Source organism: Corvus brachyrhynchos, unplaced genomic scaffold (assembly GCF_000691975.1).
Source record: "Corvus brachyrhynchos isolate BGI_N302 unplaced genomic scaffold, ASM69197v1 scaffold297, whole genome shotgun sequence".
Taxonomy (NCBI): Eukaryota; Metazoa; Chordata; class Aves; order Passeriformes; family Corvidae; genus Corvus; species Corvus brachyrhynchos.
The window spans coordinates 169,207-181,589 of NW_008239118.1; the positions used below are offsets into that span (position 1 = coordinate 169,207).

General features: G+C 52.3%; 1 protein-coding gene across 4 annotated transcripts in view; it reads left to right on the forward strand.

The window, feature by feature from the left end:
* The window catches only part of LOC108448076, a 101,104-nt gene that overhangs the window by 25,190 nt on the left and 63,531 nt on the right, over nucleotides 1-12,383 (forward strand). For all 4 annotated transcript variants that reach the window (XR_001863860.1, XR_001863859.1, XR_001863861.1 and 1 more), the window contains exon 2: nucleotides 9,687-9,839. Coding sequence is in view for 1 of the 4 variants with exons in the window: in XM_017739890.1 (XP_017595379.1) it covers nucleotides 9,723-9,839 (117 nt within the window). In the remaining 3 variants the exon portion in view is untranslated. The remainder of the gene's footprint in view (nucleotides 1-9,686; nucleotides 9,840-12,383) is intronic.

The following is a 12,383-nucleotide window of genomic DNA, read 5'->3' on the forward strand; positions in this document are numbered from 1 at the left end:
AACCCCACGTGGGATCACCATTTCCACATGTTAGGGGCTGGCGAGGGCAGGGCACGGCCTGGCCAGTTTAAAATCCCTCCTTTTCCAGCTTTAGATCCGCATTCTGCCGCAGAACCACCCCTGGCGCGGAACGCGGAGACTGCGCCTCCGCCACCACCCAAGCAGGAGATTTCCAGCCATTCCCAGAAATACGGTGTCGGGATCCAACTCCTTTCTCCCGGAGCCCTGTGGTAAGGGCGGGTGCTGCCGAGGAGGGGTGCTGTCGGTGCCCCAGCCCCACAGCTGGCTGGCAGCGCGGTGCCAGCGCCCCGGTTCGGGAGCGGGCTGCTAAACAAGATATACACGGCATGTCAGAGCTTGGCTGCACACATCTCAGCCAATCACTCCCAAATAAATTAACCATGGCACTGCCTAATAGGATCCACCTGCTTTCTTCCCGCGCTGCTCCAGCCCCTACCTGAACCCCCCTTTGATTAAATGTCAAAAGCCTGCCTTGTGCCTGCAGATTGCACTGAAGGCGGATAACAGAAAGGTTCCTCCTGTGACTCCATAAAACTGAAATAAATTCCACTGGCATCTTGTAAATTTTTATTTTCTACAATGACTGCAGGCCCCATCTGCGACCCAGCTGTTATTAGAAGGGAAAGCGTTGGCCCTTCTGCATTACAAAACAGCATAGAACAGTAATTGCCAGTGGAAGAGATTAAGTGTAGACACTAAAAATGTTTACTCGCAATGAATATGCATAACGATGGGTAGGAAACAGCCCTGGAAGATTAAAAAGAGAGAAGGGTTTGTTTACAAGGCTGGGAAAAAAAAAAGAGGGGAATGTCAGTTGGCCCCAAGCCTGAAATAGGAACGAAAAACCTTTGGGCAAGGCATTAGGGAGAAAAACAGATGGTTTGTGAACCTTTTATTAGATAGAAAAATCATTAATCAAGCCCAGGCTGGAAATGGCAGGGTTTTGGGTAGTTCAGAGCCGAGTTTATTTTTTCTTAAAGCGACAGCGCGGCGCTCCCGGCGCTGCCAGCCTGCTCCGGCAGCCCTGGGAGCACATCCCACTCCAGGTCCGCGCTCCCACCACGCTGGCGTGCCGAGGAAATCCCTCAGTAGGGTTTCACATTTCAGCACCTGTTTCGCCCTGCTCGAAAAAAAGACGGAAAAGGAGAGGGAGGGGGGAAAGCGAAGCCCGGGTTATTTTTTCATGGTTGTTCCGACGCGGGGCTGAGAGGGGGGAGAAATTTAGGGAATACAACGCTCCTCAGGCAGCTTCAGGAATAAAAAGGCATTCAGCAGCCTCGGGGGGACAGACTCCCCCCAAACAGCTCCTGCTCCCCTTGATTTTGGTGCTAAAACACTAAAACTAATTAATTTTGCTGTGTAGAAATAACGTTGAGCCGCGTGGAAAGAGGGGACGGGGTCTGGTCACCCCCTCTCCTGCCGCGGGGTGGGAAGGTCTGTGCCATAGGATGCCACCATTCCATGCTGGAATACGGGGCTTTGTTCACTTGGTTCTCTCCTTCCCAGTTCCTCAGCAGCCTCCGAGCAGGGAATTTCTCCGGCATGAATAGCTCGAGGCACATGGAGTGTGTCCCGGTGTGTGGGGTCACCTCAGGGTGACACCCTGGGGTGTCACCTTGGGGTCTTCCCTGTGCTGGGACTGCAGCATGAGCACAGGGACCGGGATAGCAGGAGCCCCGCTCTGCTGCCCCAGCGGGGGGTGACACCGAGAGCAGGCAACAGGGGACACAGGGACACGTCCCCGAGGTGGAGCAGGGTGGCAGCGTTGGCTCAGCAGAGGGACACCTGGAGTCCATCCAGCCCCGTCCCCATCCCGCTGAGCATCCCAGGTGCCCTCGAGCAAGTGGCATCAGTGTCCTCAAGTGCATCCTGTGTCCTTGGGATGCTGTCACCTTCAGCATGGCATTCCAGGGAAAATAATTCCTGATTTCTGGGGGTTTCATGCATCAGTCATTAGGAGTGACAGGAGGGAAATTAAAACCGATTAAAATTGTCTGGTTTTTAACTGGCTTTCAACACCTTGGATTGGGAGCAATGTCAAAATCCTAGCTTTCAGTTTCTGATGGTGCTTGTGGCGTTATAAACGTGGGATAAATACGCAGATTCCCGTGGAATCACCTGGAATTTGTATTTACAACACTGAGATCACAACTTGGTCTGGGAGTGGTTGAGAAATTAAAAAATGCAAAGCTGGAAACCTTTCTCAAAACATGGAAGTCAATAAGACAACATTAGGAACGAGCCACAACATTTTTAACAGCAAACTCAGGCCCTGAAATAAAGCCAAAATCCTTCTTTGGGGAATAAAAGGGAACGGCTTCTTCCTCCAGTGTCTTTTGTACCACAGAGGAGCTGCCCACACATTTCCTAATTCTTCGACTAATAGCTGGGAGATGAACTTCCTAAAACATATGAGCTCCATCAGAGCCGAGGGAGGGAGGGAAAAGGGAGGGAAGAGGGAGGGAAAGGGGGAGAAGGGAGCGGGGGGAAGTACAAACTGATCTTTGTAAGAAAGAGTAGCTGGGATTGCAAGCCTTGCATATGTTACAGCACATCATTAATAACAGTGATCAAAAGCACGGGAACATCTCAGCAGCTGCAGCGAATTATTGGAGAAATTGGAATTTTCAAATGAGCTCACACTTAAGGAAAAAAAAGGGGGGGAAAAAAAGAGGGGGGGAAAAAAACCCGGGGGCATGCTGCACTGGGGTCAGGTCACTCAGCAGAGCCATGGAATAATCCCAAAAGATATGGAAAAGGCTGGAGGAAAAACAATTTCTGAGCAGTATTTAGGAAAAATGCGGGGGGAAAACCCCAGATTGCTTAGAGCAGCATGGAGGGACATTGGATGGAGTGTGCAGCCTGACCAGCTCCGGCTGTACATGCAGGAGCTTTTCCCTGCCGGAGACCTTATGGAGCGGCTCTGGGAATGGGGGGATCCGGCACAAGGCCGCTCCCGACTCGCTCGGTGGGATCAGCCTTGGAAGTGTCCCAGGCCGGGCTGGACGTGGCTTGGGGCAGCCTGCTCTGGTTGAAGGCGTCCCTGCCCGTGGGTGGAACGGGATGACCTACGAGGGCCCTTCCCATTCCATGATTCCAGGCCAGAGGTGCTGCCCCACAGCTCGGTCCCTGTCCTGCCTCTTCCAGGAGATTGGAAGGAAAGGGCTTGCTCGTGCCTCCAGGGATAAATCGCTTTTCCTCTGATAAAAACTGGTGCACATCCATGGGTTTTCCGTCCCCCGGTGAACAAGGAGTGGGAGGGCTGCTGTGCTCAGGGAGCATCCACCACAATGGATGTTTTATAACGGCGTTGCGCAAAGGCCAGAGATCGGCCAAGCTCGGCCCTCCTGCCAGAAAAATTCCATTCAGGACGAGATAAAGCCTTCCTGGGAAGCTGTGCATCCTGGGAGTGGCTCAGCACCGCTGGGACCGCTGAGTCCAACCACTCCCCAGCACTGCCAAGGTCACTGCTGCCGCACGTCCCCAAGTGCCCCATCCACCACCTGTGGCAGGGTGGGACAGAGCTCTTTCCACGAAGAAATCATTCCTAATATCCAACCTAAACCTGGGAAGGGCTCCTCTGGCTGTGCAGCCTGCAGGGCCCGATCCTGCCGGCTTCCAGCAGCCTTTGGAATTAATTGGCCACTGTGCCCACGGGTGGGACTGGCTGTGGAGAGAGCGGCGCTCAGCAGGAGCTGAAGGTGATGTGAGGAAACTCTTTAAAGATCGAGGTTTGATCTCGAAATAAAAGCCTTGCTCCCAAACGCCTTCCCGAGCCCCCTCCCTTCCTTGCCAAGCCATGTTTTTCTAATTCCAAGCAGCTCCGACGGCTCCGGTTACACATCTGCCTCCTGCGTGAGCTGTTGCAGCAGTAAAAGTACAGGTGTTTGGGCTTTAAAGGAGCCGTTTCCAAAAGAAACTCCGGCTGGGCCTCCTGCTCTCCCTGTTCCCAGCTGGCCCCGTTCCCGGCGCTCCCAGTGCGGTGGCGCGAGGGTTAAATGGCGGAGAAGGGCCGCTCGTGACTTCCGTGCTCTCCCCTCTGCTGGGAACCCTGACACCCATTTGTAAATGAATTTTTTACTTGGAATGCGCGCTGCCGCATCCAGCCATCCCCGCATCCCGCACAGACAGCTTGCGCTGCTGCTCCCACATGTCTCCAGCGACGGGCTCGGCTCCGGCTGATTGCAAAGGCAGGAGAATGGGATCATTAAGTATGTATGGCCATCCTGCCCGCGTGCGCTCTTCCCGCACTTTATTCCATAATTATCATCACATTAGGTTGGTAAATAATGTTGACACATGGTTCCCGAACAGCTGGAGAGTGTCCGTCTGACACCCGCACGATCCCGAGCTCAGCTCCTCGGAAAAGCAGGCCAGCTCGAGCCGCCGAGTTCCCAGCTCCGCTCCCTCGCCAGGCGCGTGCGGGATCCCTGGCACGGAGGGGGAAATCTCCTTCCCCATAAAATCCCCTCCAATAATCCATGGCTGTGATCTGAGAGCGGGGCAAGGCGCTCATTAATCATACAAGTGCCGAGCACTGATTTGCAGATTAATCTAATTAGACCTCATTTGTTTCAGGTGAAAGCCACGCTATTCCCAGCTCTGTTCCCGGCGCTATTCTCGGCCGCTGCCCAGCCCGGCACATGTGGCTCCGTGTAGGAGTCAGGATCAATTACGGGATTGACTTTGCGGAGCGCGCGCCACTCCCGTCGAGGCTCTGTCAACATTCCTATTACAAATTCAAACATTGCTTTTAAGGGATTTCTTGCTCAGCCAGAACATCAGGATGACTCCTGGCATCCAGGATCTAAGCCTGGGGTCGCTGGGTATTTAGGAAAACCACTCAACCCCTTTGGAGTCCCTCTGGGAGAGGGCAGGGAAAGGGCAAATCCGGTGGCTTGGAGCTTTGAAGAAAGGCTTTGTTTTAGGAATTTTGGTGAATTAATTTCTGGAATTAAGGTTTGCAGTGGACAGAAAAGGCAGAATGACCAATCCCTGCCAGGGGTTCGGAGCTGCTCCTTGTTTCTCAATGTCCCAGCAGGACAGCGGGAAGTGGCTCCGTGCTCCTCAAAGTGGCCACCTGCACCCTTCCAAAGTCCAGCTCCCCCTTCCCACCACAGGGAGACCCTGCCTCTCCCCAAAAGCATCGCTCCGGGACTGAGGACGTCCCTGGGAATACCGCTGTCCCCAGGAATTGCAGCACAGGCCTCAGTACACTCCATTATTGAGACTTTCATTATTCATTCTGGGGCCGAGAAAAGGGGAAAAAGGAGATGATGCTTCCAAGTGGATAACTCCTATTTTTAGCCAGAAATTGCCCTTTTGGTCCAACAGCTGGATCCTTTGGAGTAACCATGGGATTAAAGGACAAACCTGGGCGTTTAACTGACAAGGCAAAAAATGTTAATCCTGCTTGTGGGATACGGAGAGAAAAAAACCTACGGGGAATAAAACCCGGCTTCCGCTTTCTTTTCCTCGGCGTGGAGGTAAATCCGAGGGAATGGGAATATTGCAAGGCCCATAATCTTATTTACATTCGGAGCATGACTCCAGCTCCCGGTACATTGCAGACATCTGTCAGACAAACAGACACGACTCCGCAAAGATATTTCAAATGCTCTTCCCTTAAAAGCTAGGAAGCTGTTTGGGGATTTTGGCAGGATAGCTGGGATCTGACATGTCTTTTTTTCCGGCTTTTTTTCCCATTTGTTCTTTTTTTTTCCCCTGAAGCAGATGATTTCTTTGGCTTCCTACAAGCAAGCTTAAGGAATTGGGTTTGCTGGGGTATTTGTTACGAAAATTGAAGTGCTAACTCCTGGCCTGAGCTAATTTGTTGGGAATTTTCACTTGGAAGGCTCTCCTCTGCCCCTGCCATGCGCCTTCAGCTGTATTTTAAGGGATTTTCTCCTTTAAAAATGAATCGAACCTGACTCAGGTCACTCATGTGGCAGAACACAAACCAACCGTAGGTGTTCCTGTTTCATCTGCGGGGCACATGCAGGATTTCAGGGATAAAGCTGCCTTTCCAGGGGAGCTCTCCTACCCAGCGATCCCAGGCGGAGCTGCTCCGGCACACACAGCATTCCCTGTGCATTGGGAGTGCTGGGATTGTGTGGAACAAATGGCAGGGTTGAGCGGGACTTCCAAGACCCCACTTAGCTGGGCTGAGCAGGACAGAACCATCTATGTCCCAGCCCATGCCGGCGCATGCTCGGGGACTCGGTGCTGCCCAGGTCAAAGATAATCAGCGTTTCCCAAGGATAATCAGCATTTCCCTAAAGATAACCGGGACTGCGCCGCGTTGCCGAGCTCTGCTCCCAGCCTGTTTTCAGCTGCTCGACACAATATTGCTGCATAATTTGGAGTGTCTTTGGAGTGTCTCCTCTCCGGTTTTTTGGATGCGAGACTTAGCAACAGGGAAAGGTGCTAAAGAGAGACAAAACTTGTGTGGGTGGCTGGAGATTAGCCATTTGGAATTCTCTCCTTTGCTTTGTGCCACAAGCTGTTTGCCTGTTCCCACTCCAAACCCGTCCTCGGGTGCGGTGCTGACGCCTTGGTGTTCCGTGATCCCATTGTCCGTGCTCCCGCCCTGGCCTTCTCCAGCTTCATGGTGGCTGTGGCACATCCCGGTTTCCCATGGGATGGCAGCTGGCACATCTCCACGTGGCTCTTCATGCCAGCAGTTGGTAGCCACACCACTTCGTTTGGTGGCCACACAGCATCGTCCCCTGCGAGACTCTCTCCCCCAGGGACAGAATCATGGAATTGTTAAGGTTGGAAAAGAGCTTTAAGGTCTTCAAGTCACCACTAACCCGTGTCCTCATCCCTGTGGTTTCTGAACACTTCCAGGGATGGGAACTCCACCATCTAGGGCTAGACAACCCTTTCCATGGCGGAACTTCCCTAAAATCCAGCCTAAACCTCCGTTGGCACAACCTGAGGCCTCTCCCTCTGTTCCTTGGGAGACGAGGCTGATCCCACCTGGCTCCTGTGAGGGAGAAGTGGGGATGAGTTCTCTCCTTAAGGTGCTCCCATGGGAGCCCCCACCCAAATCCAGGCCAACACCGTGGCCCAGGCCTCTGAAATTCCTGCTTTCCATGACTCCCTCATTGGTATGAAACCTGGAGCTGCTCATATTAAGCACCATTAAATATTCCCTTCATTCCCAAAGCCAAATATGAAGGGAAACACAACCAAACAGGGAGTGTATGGAAATCATTGATTCACAATATTGAAATTCCAGCTCGCCTCCAATTAGCCAGCTTCCCAATATTTGAACAGAAGACCATTTTAATGCAATTACAAACACATTTTCGGCATCGGAATTCTGTGCATAATTAGCTCCCTATTAAAGTATTTATGGAGCCCTTTTTCCATCCGAAACAGCGAAAGCCGGAGCATTTTATTCCTTACTGTTACAATAATTAACTATGCAAGGAGAACAGCATATTAATAGAGGATAATTTGTTTACATTGAAAAGAAAATTGTGCTAGATTAGCATAGCAAAAGACTATTTCCATATCCAGGCAGGAATGTTCAGGCCTAATAGCAATTTCCAGTGTAGTTAAGGAATATTATTAATAAAGTAATACAGTGTAATTCCCTTTGCCCCCGCCATATTTCACAATGTCCTTAATTACGGCTAATTCCAGCGGGACTCATTTGGGGGTTATTAAGCCGGAGACACGGGAATCTTAAATACAACCTTTGGTAATGAGGAAGCTGCAAAGTTCCCGGGAATCGGGGAGCGCCGTGGAGACCGGAGGGATGGTGGCAAAGGACGGGCGGCCGAGCTGTTGGGAGAGTCCTGGGAAGCCAAGGATTGATCGGAGCAGGATGGGGCTGACAAAGTCGCTCTGGGGATGGGGCTTCCTGCTCCTGATTCCAGGACTCTGGGCATGGCATCCCCATGAAGTGAACAGAATTCCAGAGACAAACATTCCCTCTGAGCACCAGAGCAGGTTCTGCCTTCCGTGAACAACCAGGATGTTTCCTGTTCCCACATTTAGGAGCGTGGCAATGCCCTGACTCCATGGGGATGCCATGCCCAGAATCCTGGAATAGTTTAGGTCGGAAAGGACCTTAAAGCTCATCCCATTCTACCCCTGCCATGGGCAGGGACACCTTCCACTATCCCAGGTTGCTCCAAGCCCTGCCCAACCTGGCCTTGGACACTGCCAGGGATGGGATAACTCTAATAAGGATCCATCCAAATAGCTATAATAATTATCTATCCAAATTAATTCCCACTGGAAAACACGGGTGTGCACTGGTTAGCTCCACCCAAACACTAAAAAAGCAAGGAAGAGAAGGAATTGGGAGCTGGAGCACGAGGGATCTGAGAGCTGCAGCTCCCACCCCGCAGATGGTTAATATTCATATGGAGCTGGCAGCGGATCCCAAAGCCAAGCTCCGGAGCATCCGCTCGGAGCAGCTGAGCGCCGAACCCGCCGGGCTCCCGCAGAAGGATCGCAGGCTGTACCCGGAGCTGGCAGCCTCAGGCTCAGCCCCTTCCAACAGCGCAGAGCCCTGGGAAAACGGGAAAGGGGAGCAGCTCCTGGGCTGGGGGCGCAGTTGCTGTGGGAAGTGGGAAATGAGGACGCTGGGAGAGCCTCAGTCCATCTGACCCCACCTTTTGGAGCCAGCAATAGGATAAGGAGGAATGGCCTGGACCTGAAGAAGCCAAGAATTCCTTCCCAGTATCCGACGTGGCGCTGCCCTCTGGCAGCTTAAAGCCATTCCCCTTGTCCTATCCCTCCATTCTCCAGCCCTTCCCACTTTCCCAAATCAACAGCTCTTCCCCCTGCAGAATTCCGAGGCCAATTCCTTTCCTTCATCTCTTTTGACATGTGCCCCATCTCTCGGAATGAGCAAGGTGTTCCTTCAGTGCAATTTTTTTGGGAAGAGCTTGGCGCCTGTTCCTGTCTGGCACGACACAGCACAGGCTGTTGGGAGCTCGGGAGGAGGAGGCTGGATGTAGGATGCAAGTGTTTCCGTCCTGGAAGAACATGGATTCAAATGACTCCTGTGGTTTAGGATTTCTTTTTATGGGGACACAAATAGTGGCAGGTCTGGGAAATGCTGGCTTTTTATTTGGATCATCACTGCTCCGCATCCCATCAAACACCCCCCTGCACAGGAATCCTTCTGGATACCCACGTCCAGTCTCCCCTCACACAGCTTTCCACACCCCCACCATCCCCTGTAACCTGGACCCAGCGGGACGAGGGGTTGGGAAGATGCTCCCATATTCCCCAAGAGCATTTTCAAATCCTTTCCCTGCTCCCTTCTCTGCTGGTGGCAGGATTTGTGGATGCAGCATTCCAAGTTGGGCTTTTTCCCCCGTTTTTCCAGGAGATGCTTCGAGCTCTGCCACTCCCTCTCGGTGCCAGGGAAAATGTGCCTCTGGCAGCAGCACTTCCCAAATGACATTTTCCAAAGGCTCGGGAAGAGCAGCGCTGTCACACGGCACCGAGTGGCCGGCAGCAGCTCTCCATCCTGACAGCTTCTATTACCAAAAAAAGCCAGGCAGGATTATCAATCCATAATTAATGCATAGATTGGAATTGCCTCTCCCAAATCCCAGCCCGGTTCCCAACCCAGCCCCACTTGGGACGTGCCGATCCCCTCAAACAGCAACAATAAAGCCTCTGTCTTCTTGCAGGATATTTGTCATCTCTTGATCCGCTGCCAGGAAAACATGGAATTCTGGGAGAGCAAAGCTCCCAAACTGATCGCTGCTCTCCACAGCCAGTGCTTATCCAGTGGATTCCAGAAAGGAACAGGGAGGGAAGTTCAGCTCGCTGTGGAGAACCAGGTAAATACACTTCCAACAGGAGCAGCTTGGGCAGCCCAGGAATTTCCTTCCTGCGGGAATTTTGGATGAAATGAAGGCTGTAAAAGTGGGCTAAGATGGGAAATGCCACGTAAAATATTGGATCAATGTTAAGAAACTCCATCGTGTTGCACTCCAGCCCCAGGGGATGTGGTCCTGCCCCGCTGTCCCAGCAGAATTCCCGATCTTCCCCTACTGCTGGCCAGGTTGGAAATTATTATTTTGAAACCCACCCTCCTGAATAAAGCTGCTCCTTCCCCTCCCTACAAGGGCAGATTCCTACACGAAATCCCTGACGCTGCATCCCAAGCATAGGTAAGGTCCCCCTGGCACCCACTCCATGCCACATGTCCTTGGAGAGGCTCCCAGAATTCCCTGTCTAGGAACAGAGCTGAGCACCAAACACAGCGAGATCTCTGGAGTTTTTCCTGCCTCACCAATTCCTGCCTCCAACAGCTTCATCCCTTGGCTTTGGGAATCCAGATGCTGAGGATTACCTGGGATCCAGCTCACTGCAGGTGTTAAGGCAGGAATTTGAGAGGCCTGTCCAGGCAGGCAGGGAAGTAATCCCACCCTTGGTCAGGGATAATCCCTGTTCGCACCTTGGACAGTGCAGAGCTGCTGGGAGCTGGGACACGGGGTGGGGATCACAGGGCATCACTGCCACCCTGGGGGGCAACAGTCCTTAATCCTGGAAAAATCCCAGTGCCTGGGAATCCATCCCTCAGCCAGCTGGGAATCACCGGGTGGGACTCACCCTCTGGCCCTCTCCGTGCCACGGATTCCCTGGAGCTGCCCCCAGGATGGGAACACAGCCACCAAAACAACCCAGGACACTGAGATTCCAACCCAAAATATCCAGGGATTCTTGGAAAGCTGTTTCTCTGGGGCAGGCAGAGGAAAACCAAGTCAGCAGCGGCCGTAAATCCTCAGGAAGCCGTAAATTAAAATTAAGAAGTTCAAATATGATCTGAAATCATTTAATCCGGGTGATGGATGTCCCTTCTCCGATGCCGTTATTTACGGACACTCCCGTTTATTGCTCCTTGGACTTTTTTAATTACTGGATTCCCAAAATTCAATTACCGACCCCAGCAGATCTTCCAGGCAACAGAATTGTAAATAAAAGAAACCCAATTAATAATGTGCTTAGTCCAGCAAAGCTAAATCAAAGCTGGAAACTTGCTGCAGGGAGGAAAACTCCTCGGGAAGATCCCGGGGGATGGATGGGGAGAGCCCAGGTGCTGCTGGGATGGTTGGACACTCCCCAGCTCCTACCACAGCCCCTACTGGGGTTACTGATCGTGGGTTTATACTCTCAAAAACTATTAGGGAGCACAGGGAATGGGGGAAGCAGGTTTCCACTTAAAGCCAGGCATGTTTCATCCCAAATACTTTGTGTTTTCACCTCGTTCTGTCAACAAACTTTGCCATAATTGAAAACTCAGGAATGTTGTTCCAAAAATATTTTTGTTTGTAAATGATATTTTCTTGTCCTCTCTGGAAATACAAAGCCGGAGGCTGTAGCTGAATAACCCCTGTGGGATAGGATGTGATTCCAAAAGAAAACCTGGATATAATGTTTTAAAATGGGAATAATATATTTTTTTTACAGTTGCATTCACACAAAGGGCAGAATTTAATATCACAGGGGAAAATACAATCCCAGACTCTTGGGACCTGGGCAAACTTGGAAGCATGAAAGGTGGGAATTTTTGCTTGGCAGAACCAGGATGGGGATCGTTCCCTCCGAGCCTGGCTTTGCCATTCCCACTCTTGAAAGGGATTTCTTCTTTTTCCCATTTCCAGCCTCATTCCCGAGGGACAAACCCAACCAGGGAAGGGCTGAGGTTTCCCAGGATGAGAGCTCAGCATTTTATGGCATCCCTTCCCTCTGCTGCCCATCCAGGTGCCCAAATCCCTGAATTCCCGGTGCAACTGGATTGGAGGGTGTCCGGCTGGGCAGCCTGGGTGCTTTTCCATATTCCCCTTTATTAATGGGAGTCATCTGGCTGAATCCCAGCACAATTCCCACCACAGCTCCATCTGCTCCTGGGGATTCGGGAACGCTGCGTGTCACAAGGTGCGGAGCAGCTTAATTAGGATGGAAACTTCATTAACAGTTCCTAACTAATGGCTATCATTAAGCCAGCTCTGCTCCGAAAGGGGGATGGCTCCGGGACCCTGCCAGGGAAAACATATGGAGCCAAACGGGCACAGTCAGCAAAGAGGTGGCGGCAGCTCCCAGCCGGACGTCCCAGAGGGATGGGACGGGAGAGCGGAGCGAGCTGGGTGAAGGGCACGTTCCAGAGGGCTCGGCCACAGGAGACGTCTGGAAGGACAAGGGAAGGGCTGGATGGAGGGTGGGGGGTCCAGCCCCCCCTCAGAGAAACTTTAGCTTGGAAGGATCTTAAGGATCCTCTCAGCCCAGCCCTTGCCATGGCAGGGACACCTTCCACGGTCCCAGGGTGCTCCGAGCCCCTTCCAGACTGGCCTGGGACACTGCCAGGGATCCAGGGGCAGCCC